The 13,884-nt window shown below is 40.6% G+C and overlaps 2 protein-coding genes across 2 annotated transcripts in view; both read left to right on the top strand.

The window, feature by feature from the left end:
- The window catches only part of LOC127580023 (uncharacterized), a 399,650-nt gene that overhangs the window by 143,043 nt on the left and 242,723 nt on the right, over positions 1-13,884 (top strand).
- The window catches only part of m1ap (meiosis 1 associated protein), a 60,247-nt gene that overhangs the window by 32,882 nt on the left and 13,481 nt on the right, over positions 1-13,884 (top strand). Inside the window, exons 6-7 of the mRNA XM_052033220.1 lie at positions 5,364-5,520; positions 7,956-8,097. Coding sequence (XP_051889180.1) covers positions 5,364-5,520; positions 7,956-8,097 — 299 coding nt within the window. The remainder of the gene's footprint in view (positions 1-5,363; positions 5,521-7,955; positions 8,098-13,884) is intronic.

Below are 13,884 nucleotides of genomic sequence, written 5' to 3'. Positions count from 1 at the left end.
TTGCCTTTATTAGCCGGAACATAAGTGCAGAGAGATCCTGGGACATCTTTATAAAATGTTAGTTAGGGGGTAGCTGGAATATTGTGTATAGTTCTGGTCACCAAACTATAGGAAGGTAGTGATTGTACTAGAGAAGGTGCAGAGGAGATTCACCAGGATGTTGCCTGGGATGGAATATTTTAGTTATGAGGAGAGACTATAGAGAGTGGGTTTTGTTTTCCTTGGAGCAGAGGAGGCTGAGGGAAGACCAGATAGAGGTGTACAAAATAATGAGAAGCATAGATAGTGAGAAACTTTTCCCCATGGAAGAGGTGTCTAAGACCAGAAGGCATTGGTTTAAGATGAGGGTTAAGAGGTTTAGAGTGGATCTTAGAATTTTTTCACCTGGGGTAGCTGTAGTCTGGAACACACTGCCTAAGAAGGTAATGGGAGGCAAGTACTCTCACAACATTTCAGAAGCATCTGGACGAGTGCTTGAGTCACCAAGTCATATTAGGCTATGTACCAATGGATAGGTATAGATAGGTATATGATGGTTGGCATGGACATGGTGAGTCCCTTTGGCTCACCATGTCCATGCCAACCATCAAATACAATATATACCTATCCATTAGTCCATAGCCTAGTATGACTGAATCTTATATCTAGGCTGGCAATGCATTGATATTGGTATTGGTTTATTCTTCTCACTTGTACTGAGATACAGTGAAAAACTTGTCTTGCATACCGTTCGTACAGGTTAATTCATTACACAGTGCAGTTACATTGAGTTAGTACAGAGTGCATTGATGTAGTACAGGTAAAAACAATAACAGTACAGTGTAAAGTGTCACAGCTACAGAGAAAGTGCAGTGCATTAAGGTGCAATGTCACAAGGTAAATCGTACGGTCATAGTCCATCTCATCGTATAAGGGAACCGTTCAATAGTAAGCTGCCCTTAAGTCTGGTGGTACGTGCCCTCAGGCTCTTGTATCTTCTACCTGGTGGAAGAGGAGAGAAGAGAAAATGACCTGGGTGGGTCGGGTCTTTGATTACGATGGCTGCTTCACCAAGACAACGAAAGGTAAAGACAGAGTCCAAGGAGGGGAGGCTGCTGTCTGTGATGCGCTGGGCTATGTCCACAACTCTCTACAGTTTCTTGTGGTCCTGGGCAGAGCAGTTGCCGTACCAAGCCATGATGCATCCAGATAGGATGCTTCCTATGGTGCATCGATAAAAGTTGGTGAGTGTCAAAGGGGACATACCGAATTTCTTTAGCCTCCTGGGGAAGTAGAGGCGCTGGTGAGCTTTCTTGGCCATGACATCTATGTGATTTGACCAGCACAGGCTGTTGATGAGGTTGGTGATGTGTGACTGGACCATACAGACCATTAGGAGATTTGTGCTTCAATCATTAATCTTTGCCTTTTAAATTAATTAATCTCACCCAGCATACGGAGGTTGCATGATAATTTTTCTACAATTGACCTTGGCAACTCTAGGCAAGGGAGAGGAAATGTTGACCAGAATTGTTATTCCTAAACAGCATCCAGAGAAACCACATTTATGCAGCTGTCATTAGAGGGTTTTTTTTTGGCTAGGCTGTTGAACACACCCATGATCAATGTTAACCATTTGGGTTTGGTTCATGAATGATGTTTAGTTGAGCAGGTCATGGGTCTGTATTCAGACATAAGTCAAGGACTGTAAGAGAATGAGATGAAGATGAAAACAAATAAGATTATTGACTTTTAATTCTATTATTTTTGAAGTCTCATTTCAGAGTTTGCAGTGACCTTATATATGTTAAACTATTAATGGTTTCTTTGTTCAGTGGTCAATTTTAGAAATTACATGCAATTCAAAATATGCTGGTTATAGAATTTCCACCTTTGGTACTGAACACATAGGTAGCAAGCAAAGAATTGATCCTTGTTAATCAGAATCTTCAGTACAAGAAACTCACCCATGGAGCTCCACGGAAGGATCTCCATGGGTGAGTGTATTAATCTAATAAACAGTGGCCATATTCAAAGACTGATAATACAACAATATGTCGTCTAATCTGCTGTAAGCATAAGGGTGCACAACATAAGTCTAAACTATCCAAGTAGGTTAATCATAGCAAACTTCCAGATGTTGCCTACAAAAGGTTTGCAATCATTAGATCAAATAAATGTGATGGAAAACTTGCTTATACCATGACTTCATATGAGTAGGATATCTCTAACATTCCCTTCAAAAGTATTATAATTAATTGTCCAACCAGGCAGAACCACATAGTACAAAGATACTGATCCTATTGTTAGCACCTGTAGTGAAAGACGGCATGCGCTAGCTGTATGTGGGATTAGAATAATAACTCTAATTGATGTCAATTAAGTTTCATTTTAATTGATGTCAATTAAATTTTATTTTCAACAGCTATCTTTCCAGTGGCTGTTGAAAATAAATAGGAGCCTGTAGCTCTTTATTACCATGTAATTTGCAAGATCCTCTGCATATGCAGCTAGCTTTTTATGCAGAGATATCTAACAATTTATCTCAGTGCTTGCAAGCCTTTGAAGACTGAAAGAACTTTTGCACATATGTGGCCAGAGTAAAACTGTTTTGTTAAGACTACTCATTTAAGGAATGGGCACATCAGAACTCACTGTCACCCAGTGGAACATCAATGGTGGGTCACTGATTAACAATCTGAAGATGAAATAATTTCCAAACCTGGAAACATAGAGGCAATTTGTGATATCCTTAATCTCACAACAGCATTTTACCTTTCCATAGTGCTCATTATATACAAGAAACAAAAGAATACTGATAATCAAATGGAGGATATATGAAGTGAAAGGTAGGGTGGTTTTACAGGACTGCTAGGTTTGAAGAAAACGTGGAGATAAATACAAAATGAAACCAAGCAGGGACCTGAAAGAGAGGACATAGTCATTAAAGACATTTTAAGGCAGTGCTCAGAGAGGACATACTGGAGGGCTCGTCCTCTGAGGCAATATGGGTGGAACTGAGGAATAAGGAAGGGACGACCATGTAAATGGGACTATATTATAGACCTCCCAATAGTCAGCGGGATTTAGAGGAACACATTTGTAGAGAGATAGCAGACAGTTGCAAGAAAAATAAGGTTGTGATAGTAGGTGATTTTAACTTTCCACATATTGACCGGGACTCCCATATTGTAAAGGCACTGGATGGGACAGAGTTTATCAAATGTGTTCAGGAAAGTTTCCCCAATCAATATGTAGAGGTCCTTCATCATAGCAGTATCGCCTTCATCATAGCAGTACCAGTATCGCTCTCTTCCTGAAGAAGGGTCCTGACCCGAAACGTTGACTGCCTGCTTTTCTCCATGGATGCTGCCTGGCCTGCTGAGTTCCTCCAGCATCATCATATTTTTCATCTAGATTCCAGCATCTGTAGTCCTTTGTTTCTCTCTGAGGGATAGATTACCTTTGTAGGATCTAATCTGTGATATTGGTAATCCATTACTGTACTCCAACAGGGTGTAAATCTAACTGGAGGGATTCAAACAAAGACTTATAGCCAAATTTAATGTTACTAGTCCTCATTATTTAATACTTGAGTCCCCAATATTACACCAAGCATCCATTCTGTGTTCAATGCACAGGCCAGAGTACAAAGATTCGGTTGGAAGTATGAATTCAAAAAACAGAAAACAGAAATCTCAGCAAGTTAAACAGCATCTGTGGAAAGAGAAACCAGTCAATGTTTTGGGTCAGTGACCCTCAGAACTGGGGAGAGAGTGGGGAGTGTGCAATTTTCAAAGAAGAGTTGGGGGAGGAGTAAGTTGTAAGACAAAAGTCTGTATAGAGATGGTTTGGTTTGGTTTATCATCCACACAGATCATTCCATACTTGAGTACCTTGAGGTAGTTAAAAGGAAAACAGAACACAGAATATAGTGTTACAGTTACAGAGAAAGTGCAGCATCAACAAGTAAAGTGCAAGGGCCACAACAAGGTCAGAAGGGAAGGGAAGTGTCAGAGACGGGCGACGTGAATGTGAGAGCAAGGTGGAAATTGGCAGCAAAAGTGATGAACTTTTCAAGTTCTGTATCCATGCAGAATCCAGCACCATTGCAGTTGCCCCTCTCCCATTCGGACCTATCTATCTACAGCCTCTTTCACTGCTATAGTGAGGCTCAACGTAAACTCAAAGAACAACATCTTCCATCTAGGCACTTAGCAACCCTCTGGAAGGAACATTGAATTCTCCACTATCATGTAAATTGCTCTTTCATTGTTTCTCATTATGTTTATGTCCCTTTTTCATTCCATTTCTTTAAAATGCCTTGCTACCAGTCAGGGCACATGCACCCTATCGCCTGATCTGTCTTAACCTGTCTCCATGTAGGCTTCTGTCCCCCCTCCCCAGCCCCGCTTTGGAAACTAAATTCTCCACTCTTCTCCCAGTTCAAAGGAAGGGTCACTGACCCAACAACCCAAAACACTGACCCCTAGTTAATCTTTTTACAGATACTGCTTGACTTGGTTGAGTTCTTCCACCGTTTCTGTTTTCATTTCAGATTCAGGCATCTGCAGTTTTATTTGTTTTCCATTACAGCATGATTTCCTTCTCTTCGTGATACAGTCATCTTGTAAAGCCAGCATTCTTCTAACAGTCACCCAAAAATTATAAATGAAGTCCATGACACTTTATACAACATAGAACAGTACAGCTCAGTACGGGCCCTTTCGCCCATGATGTTGTGCTGACCTATATAAACCTCCATGATCAATCTAACCTTTCCATCCTACACAGCCTATAACCCTCTATTTTCCTTACATCCATGTGCCTATCTAAGAGCTTTTTAAATATCCCTTTTGTATCAGCCTCTACCACCTCTCCTGGCAGTGCATTCCAGGCACCGACCGCTCTCTGTGTGAAAAACCAACCTCTGACATCTCCCCTAAACTTTCCTTCTCTCACATTAAACGGATGTCCTCTGGTATTGGCCATTGCTGCCCTGGGAAAAAGATCCCTCTGTTCTTCCACACTGTTAAGAATCCTGCCACGTGGTTGGTTATCGTTCTTGCTACATATTTGGGGTCTAGAAATGATCTATAGCCGATTTCAGTGCAAATGGCCCTGTGCTATCTTGTTGCTGAATCACAATCATTTATTAATCTAGGGTGCACTATCTCAGATCTTGCAATGTCTTGTTTTCTAGATGTTTGGTTTGCATTTAAGCAATGAGTATGTCAGAATTGTTGGGAGTAAGCATAATCCCTTAACAGTTGCACTGTAACTGGCCCTACATGTTTCTAGAATGTATCTCTTTGCCAATCATAAATTGATCCAATATAAAAATAACATGGTCTAATACGATTTTTCTTTTTTCTCAAATACAGCCTGCTTGAAATGTGATGTTCAGGAGCGACTCATCAGTCCTGCCCTCCTTCCTGGACCTATTGACTTCACTGAGAAAACTGAAAGTCTCAAAGACATCCAAAAGATTAACAAAGCAGCAAATTCAGGAAGCTTGCAGTACAAACTCCAAGTTATAAAGTACGCATTTGTTGGATCTAAGCACTAACTCATCCAGCTTTTAAGTTTACTCTATGGCCTTGCCCCTTCTCTTCTCTTGGTAAAACCCTTTGAAGAAGTTACCAGGAAGGTGGATGAAGGCAGTGCATTTGAAATATCCAGCATGAATTTTGGGAAGGCCTTTGACTAGATCCCAAAAGGCAGCTAGACAAAAAAATCAATAAAAGCCCATGGAATCCAAGGGAGAGTGACAAAGTAGATCCAGAATGACACAAAGTAAAGGGTAATGGTTGATAATGCTTTTGTGATTAGAATGCTGTCACAGTGAGGTTCAGTATCCATACCCTGCTTTTTGTCATATATGTCAGTAATATAGGTTTAGATATAGGGAGCACAATAAAGAAGATTGCAGATGAATGACCCAGTAGTAGGAGACAGAAGAAAGATATAGACACTGTGATCAATTGGGCAGAAAAATGCCAATTGGAATTTAACCCAGAGAGGTGTGAGGTAATACATTTCGGAAGGTGCAAAAAGCAAGGGAATATACAATAAATGCAAGAAAATAGAATAGTGTGGAAGAACTTTGGAGTGTATATCCACAGATCCTTAAACATAGGTCAATAAGGTGATTAAAAAGGCATACAAGATGCTTTCCTTTGTTACACAAGGAACTGAGTATAAGAACAGGGAGATTGTGCTGGAACAGTATTCAATACTAGTTAACCTTAGCTTGACTACTTTGTACGATTTTGTTTCAGCACATTCCACAAAGTATGCGATTTTAATGGAGATGGCACAGAGCAGATTTACAGAGATGTTCCCCTGATTAGAAAATTATGGCTTCAGTGAAAGTTTGGATAAGCTAAGGTTGTTTCCTTTGGAACATAAGGAGCTGAGGGAAATTTAGTTGAGTTGTATAAAATTATAAGATCCCTAGGGAGAGGAAATAAAAAGGACCTATTTCTCTTAATAGAGCAGTCTAAAACCAGGAGTATAGTTTTAAATTAATTGATATAAGGATTAGAGGGGAAATAAGGAAAAAGTTTTTAACCAGAGGGGAGTCTGGAACTCAGTGCCCGAAGGAGTGGTAAAGGCAGAAAACCTTACCACATTTAAGCAGTACTTGAAAGTGCTCTCGAAGAGCCGTGATCTGTGGGGGCTACTAACATAGTGCTGGAAGGTGGCATAGGTTGGCTAAGTTTTTTTATTGGCATAGACAATCACATAGTCTCTTATGTTGTAAATTTTCCATGAATTTCTGTAACCTGCCCAGACCCTACAATCCTTGGAGATCCCTGTGCTCCTCTGATTCTGGTGACTTACATTCCTCCATTGTTGGCTACCTGACTCATGTTGCTTAGGTCCTAGGCTGTGGGATTCCATGTCAACTTGTCTCCTTCTTTAAGTCACTCTTAAAACCTAGCTCTTGAGTTAACCTTTTGCCACTCATCCAGATATTTCATGTTGCAACTAAATTTAGACTGATAATCTTTCATAACCAACCGTGTGGATGAGGTGGGCAAGAGATAACAAACAGAATGAGAGTCAAAAAACTGCAGATGCCACAAATCTGAAACAAAAACAGAAAATGCTGGAGACAATCAGCAGGTCAGGCAACATCTGTCGAAAGAGAAACAGAGTTAACGTTTCAGGTCAAAGACCCTATGGAAAGGTAACATTAACTCTCCCCTCCCGCACCAGCCCCCATACGCCCATCATCTTTCCATGTCACCTTGCAGCCTTGATCTCTACCTTCCCCCTCCCCTCTCCGCACTGGCTCCGTCTGCCCATTGTTTTTTCCTTATCTGTTTCCACCTATCACTCACCAGCCTCTGTCTCTTAACTCCCCCTCTCCCACCTGGCTCCATCTGCACATCATCCCCCACCTCACCTGGTTCCACCCATCACCCGCCAGCCTCTGTTTCATTCCTCCCTCTGTACTGTCTATCTTCTCCCCACACACTTAGCCCTGACGCAGAGTCACAACCTGAAATGTTGACTGTCCCTTTGCATCCACAGATGCTGCTTAACCCGCTGAGTTTCTCCAGATTCCAGCACCTGCACTCTCTTGTGTCTCTATGTTTCCAGTGTTTTTCGATTTTGGTAAACAGGACATGAGGGCTCAACAATATTCATCCAGAAAAAAAACTAACAAGATATCAATATATCACATATAAACTCATCCCATAATGTTAAGTACATGGCTGGCAATGTGCACACTCGTATTCAGGGTACATTTTTTACTTCAGAAATGTGCACCACTCAATTCATTATCAACATTTATACTTCCCTAAGTCTTTTCACAGTTCTTTTAAAGTACTTCAAAGTCTATGAACTATTTTCATTGCAAGTTCCCATAGACAGTGTTATGATAATGAATGCAAAAACTCTATTACATTAATTAATTGATTGATCTTGACTGAGTCCTAAATCATAAAATCCTTACCTTGCAGAGCTCTGAAATCAGATGGTGTCTGTGAATCTGTATTCTATGGGCTCCCACTTATCATCACACCTACAAACTGCTGGAAGCTGGACTGGGATGAATTGGAAACAAATCACCAAAACTTCCATGCACTCTGTCACACCTTGAAGGTAGGAATAAGAGTCAAAAATCATTATCACTTGTTATAAATGCAGAATAGGCTCAATTAGTAGCAGGAAGATATCCACCTATTAAGGATTAATTCTGTATTGATTATATTGGCTACACAAGAAATAAGAAATAAAGTACCCCGAAATGCCTGCTCAGTTGCAGTCATTATGACAACATACATCAGAAAATAAATCAGTGTAATACTTGCATAGATTGCAGAATCTTAAACTGACTACTTATAGCAATAACCTTTCTCTGATTTAAAAGCCATTATGCTGGAAGCATCTGTGTCCATAAAACTGTCCACAATTTCAAAATGAATTAATCAGTGGTAGTTTCTACTAATCATGCTCATAGGCCTCTGAGGAGTCTCAAAAGCAGCTTATTCTTTTGGGTGCTGAACATTAAACGGAATGTTTTTAAATCTTTTGAATACAGCTCAATTTACGAGGAAACGACTACTGATGTTCCAACTAGTTCATGATTCTGTATATTTTTTTTAAAAATAATTTTAAGCAGTTTAAAATGCAATTACTCATAGGTCATGTAGTGACATTTTATATAAAAAAATAGTTACTTGTGACGAATGCATTTTCGGCTATTTTAGTTACCATTTCTAAATATATATAAAATATATACCATTTCTAAATATATCTGTTTTTAGAAGAAAAACATTTTTGAGCTAATCAGTTGAAATGGCAAATTTTGTATATGCTGATATATGAATAAATTTGAGCAGAGACTAGGAAAACATTTTAAGATAAGATAAGATTTCTTTATTAGTCGCAAGTACAGTGAAATGCATCTTTTGCGTAGAGTGTTCTGGGGGCAGCCCGCAAGTGTCACCATGCTTCTGGTGCCAACATAGCATGGCCACAACTTCCTAACCCGTACATCTTTGGAATGTGGGAGGAAAGCGGAGCACCCGGAAGAAACCCACGCAGACACGGGGAGAACGTACAAACTCCTTACAGACAGTGGCCAGAATTGAACCCGGGTCACTGGTGCTGAGTCACGCTAACCACTACACTACTGTGCCTGCCCTTTACCACTGTATCTGCCCAGTAAGTGCAATGCATGTCCCTTGGATCAACTGCATTAAAATGAAACTGTTTCCTGCAATTAAAACAGTAACTATACTTCCAAAGTAGTTCGTTGGCTGTAATATGTTTTGGAACAGCCAGAGGCTATGAAAGGTGAATCTTTTTCCAAATTTGCAGATCCATATTAGTGAACTGTGAGGACAATGGGAGTAGACTTCTATAATACACAAATGAACTAGTAGAATGGGCAAATAGGCGGCAAAGAATATTTAATGCTGAAAAATGTGAAGTATTACATTTTGAGAAGAGGCAAAATAAAAAAGGGTACAATTCCAGTAGGGGTACAGGAGAAGTCTGGTGGTGTATGCGTGAAGCTCATTGAAAGTGGCAGAAAGTGGTAAAAGAACAAGTGGAATCCCAGGCTTTATAGCTGGAGACATCAAGTACAACGGCGAGGAAGTCATTATGAACCTTTATAAAACACTGGTTCAGCACACTTGTCTTCATTTAGGCTGCTACATTTTAGAAAAGTTATATTGGAATTGGTTTATTATTGTCACGTGTACCAAGGTACAGTGAAAAACTTGTCCTGCATACCGTTCATACAGATCAATTGATTACGCAGTGTATTGAAGTCGTAGAAAACAATCACAGAATAAAGAATAAAGCGTAACAGTTACAGAGAAAGTGCAGTGCAGATACACAATAAGGTGCAAGGTCATAACAAGGTAGATTGTGAGGTCAAGAGTCCATCTTATCGAACTAGGGAACCATTCAATAGTCTTATAACAGCGGGATAGAAGCTGGCCTTGAGCCTGGTGGCACGTGCTTTCAGGCTTTTGTATCTTCTGCCCGATGGGAGAAGGAGAAGAGAGGATGTCCGGAGTGGGAAGGGTCTTTGATTATGCTGGCTGCTTAACCAAGGCAGCAAGAAGTACAGGCAGAGTTCATAAAGGGTAGACTGGTTTCTGTGAGGTGCCAAGCTGTGTCCACGACTCTCTGCAGTTCCTTGCAGTCATGGGCAGAGCATTTGCCATACCGAGCCATGGTGCATCCAGATAGGATGCTTTCTGTGGTGCGTGGATAAAAATTGGTGAGGGTCAACGGGGACATGCCTCCTGAGGAAGTAGAAGTGCTAGTGAGCTTTCTTGGCCGTGGCTTCTATGTTATTGGACCAGGACAGGCTCTCTGTGATGTTCAGTCCAAGGAACCTGAAGCTCTCAACCCTCTCAACCTCAGCACCGTTGATGTAGACAGGAGCATGTGCACCACCCCCCTTCTTGAAGTCAATGATCAGCTCGTCTTTTTTGCTGACATTGAGGGAAAGGTTGTTGTCATGACACCATGTCACTAGGCTCTCTATCTCCTCCCTGTACTCCAACTCATCATTATTTGAGATGTGGCCAACTACGGTGGTATCATCTGCAAACTTGTAGATGGAGTTAAAGCAGAATCTGGCCACTGTGTCATGAATGTATAGAGAGTAGAGTAAGGGGCTGAGGACGCAGCCTTGTGGGGCACAGTGTTGAGAATAATCATGGTGGAGGTGTTGCTGCCTATCCTTACTGATTGTGGTCTGTTGGTCAGGAAGTCAAGGATCCAATTGCAAAGGGAGGTGATGAGTCCCAGGTTTCAGAGTTTGATGATGTTTGCTCCGAATTGTAGTATTGAAGACATTATAAAGCCATTGGACATGATCTAGAAGAGATCCATGAAAATGAATAGACTGGAGAAGCTGGAGTTGTTTTCCTTGGAACAGGGAGGGCTGTAAGGCAATATTGTCAAGGTATTTAAAATCATGGAAGATAGAGTCAGAGTAGATCAAGAGAAACTGTGTCATGGCAAAAGGATCGAAAACTAGGGAACATATTAATATGAATGTGATTGGTAAAAGAACCAAAAATGACATGTGGAACAATTTGCTGTGTATGTCCTGGCATGGTGTAACCTTCCAAAGTGTATCACTTTGCACTTTCTGAGTTAAATTCCATCAGCCACTCCCTTGCCTACTTTCCCAGTTGATCTAGATCCTGCTGTAACCTTAGACAACCTTCATCCCTGTCCAGTTTTGGTGCCGTCTACAAACTTATTAATCATGCCACTCACATTTTCTCCCAAATCATTAATATATATATGATGAACAATAAAGGACCCAGCACCAATCCCTGCCACACATCACTGGTTACAGGCCTCCAATTTGTAAAGCAACCCTCCATTACCATCCTCTGCCTCCTACTACCCAACCAATTTTGTATCCAATTTGCTAGCTCGCCCTGGATCCCATGTATTCTAACCTTTTGGATCAACCTATTATGCGGGACCTTGTCAAAGTCCTTGCTAAGGCACATGTAGACAATGTAAACCACCCTGCCCTCGACAATCCTCTTGGTCACTTCCTCAAAAAACTCAATCAAATTTGTGAGACATGATCTCTCACAGTCAAAATTATGCTGACTAAACCTAGTCAGTCCTTGCCTTTCCAAATGCAAATAAATCCCATCCCTCAGAATCCCTTTCAGTAACATGCCCACCACTGATGTAAGGCTCACAGGCCTGTAGTTCCCTGGTTTGTCCTTGCAACCTTTCTCAGATAAAGGCACAACATTAACCATCCGCCAGTCTTCCAGTACCTCTGCCAGGTCCCCACCAATCTCCTCCCTTGCTTCCCACAACATCCTGGGACACACTTGGCCGGGCCCTGGGGATTTAACCACCTTTATTCATTTCAAGACTGCCAATACCTCCTCCTTTCTCATGTCAATATGTTTCAGTATATCACTTTTTCTTCCCTGTACTCACTAGCTTCCATTTCCTGCTCCATGGTAAATACAGATGATAAGTATTCATTTAAGACCTCGCCCATCTCCCATGGCTCCACACATAGATTACCACACTGATCCTTACTGGGACCTTCTCTCTCCATAGTTACCTTTTTGCTCTGAATGTACTTCAGATGTTCACTTTGATAGTGAAACAAGCTTGAGAGGTTAAGTAGCCCACACATGTTCCTTTGTTCTGTGGACATTATCTTTACTCATTATGCATTCCTAACTCCCTTTAAAGACATGGTGATATGGGACTCTTATAAATCAGTTAGGCGAACAAAATAATATGTTATTCATTGTAGAGCTCAGAATCTCATCGCTTGGAGTGGGATCTGTGTTATCCTCCCACCAGATTTTCTTTTGTATCAGGTTGATGATGTTCCTGGTCTCAGACACAACACTGACACATTTCCTCAACTCTTCCCACACATATTAAATTTGTTTTTAATCCACTAACCTCAATGGCTTGTAAATCATGAACAATCACTTCAACAGCAAGTACAGAAATCTCACAGTCCATGTAAGCTTGAAGTTATAATCTATCCTGTTTTTCCAATAGAACTGCTACTCTTAATTCTATATTAATTTATCCTTTTCTATCGTTCTCAGTGTTGCAAGGAATAAAATATAACTCATTGTTTTTTCAGACAGTATGGTAGGCAAAGAATGGAAGGTCATGTTGAGAGTGGATTGACCACTTTAATTTCACGATGCTACTCTTCTCTGACCTCCAATGTGGAGAGAGTAACTTTTATATGGAGAAAGTAACTTTTCAAAAAGGAAACCATGAACACATGAGAGAAATAGGAAAAAAAGATATGCTGAGAGGCAGAGATATGGTGGATTGAATGGGTAGAGAATCATGTGGAGTATAAACACAACACAAGAGTCGATGAACTGAAAGGTCCATAATTACCTAATTCTACATAATGGAATAAAATGAAATGCAGCAGAGCCTGTTTCTGCCACTAGAGGGATTTGTACTATATCTGCAGCTTACTGAGGACATCGTGTGACAGAAATCATTTACTGCAGACATTTTGAAAAAGGGGTTTGTGTGTGTGCGCGTGTCTGTGTGTGTGTCAGTGTCTGTGTGTGTGTGTGTGTGTGTGTGTGTGTGTGTGTGTGTGTATGTATGAAACTGCTGCTGTAATAATTCCAGTGAAAAATCAGCAGACTTAGTACTTGCCATGAGATAGAAATCATTTTTACTACAAGACTTCCCAATCAAAATTAATGTTTTTATTTTTCTCTCCCATCTGCAGGTTTGTAAAACTTCAGTTCAGCATCACCTAATCATCACTCCCTGCTTCCTTTCCTACCTCCTCTGCCCTCACACTTGTCACCCCCATCTCACCCACCATTTTTTCCACCACATGAAAGGGAGTAACTGCAAAAGATTGTACTGAATTATAGTAGATATTCAGTGAACACACACAGATGAAGAATATTTAAATATATCATGCATAAGATGTTTTCTTTTAAAATTAATGTACCTGGTTAAACCAGCTTCTCACCTGTGACCAATCAGCAACTTATATTGTACAACATTGGATTATTAGGAACAAAGTCAGTAGCCATTCAGCCATATCTCAATTGGAGCATCTCCACTCTGCGTTAGAAAGTTGTGACTTCATACCTAGTCTAGCAATTTGAACGCATAATCTAAACTGACTGGAGACCTTTAATTAAGATAAGATATCTTTATTAGTCACACGTACATCGAAACACACAGTGAAATACATCTTTTTGCGTAGTGTTCTGGGGGCAGCCCGCAAGTGTCGCCACGCTTCTGGTGCCAACATAGCATGCCCACAATTGGTATTGGTATTGGTTTATTATTGTCACGTACCGAGGTACAGTGAAAAGCTTGTCTTACAAACCAATCATACGGGTGAATTTATTACACAGTGCAGTT

The sequence above is a fragment of the Pristis pectinata genome, chromosome 2 (genome assembly GCF_009764475.1).
Source record: "Pristis pectinata isolate sPriPec2 chromosome 2, sPriPec2.1.pri, whole genome shotgun sequence".
NCBI lineage: Eukaryota > Metazoa > Chordata > Chondrichthyes > Rhinopristiformes > Pristidae > Pristis > Pristis pectinata.
The sequence above is the reverse complement of the archived record's forward strand: the minus strand, read 5'-3'. Positions and strand labels throughout refer to the sequence as shown.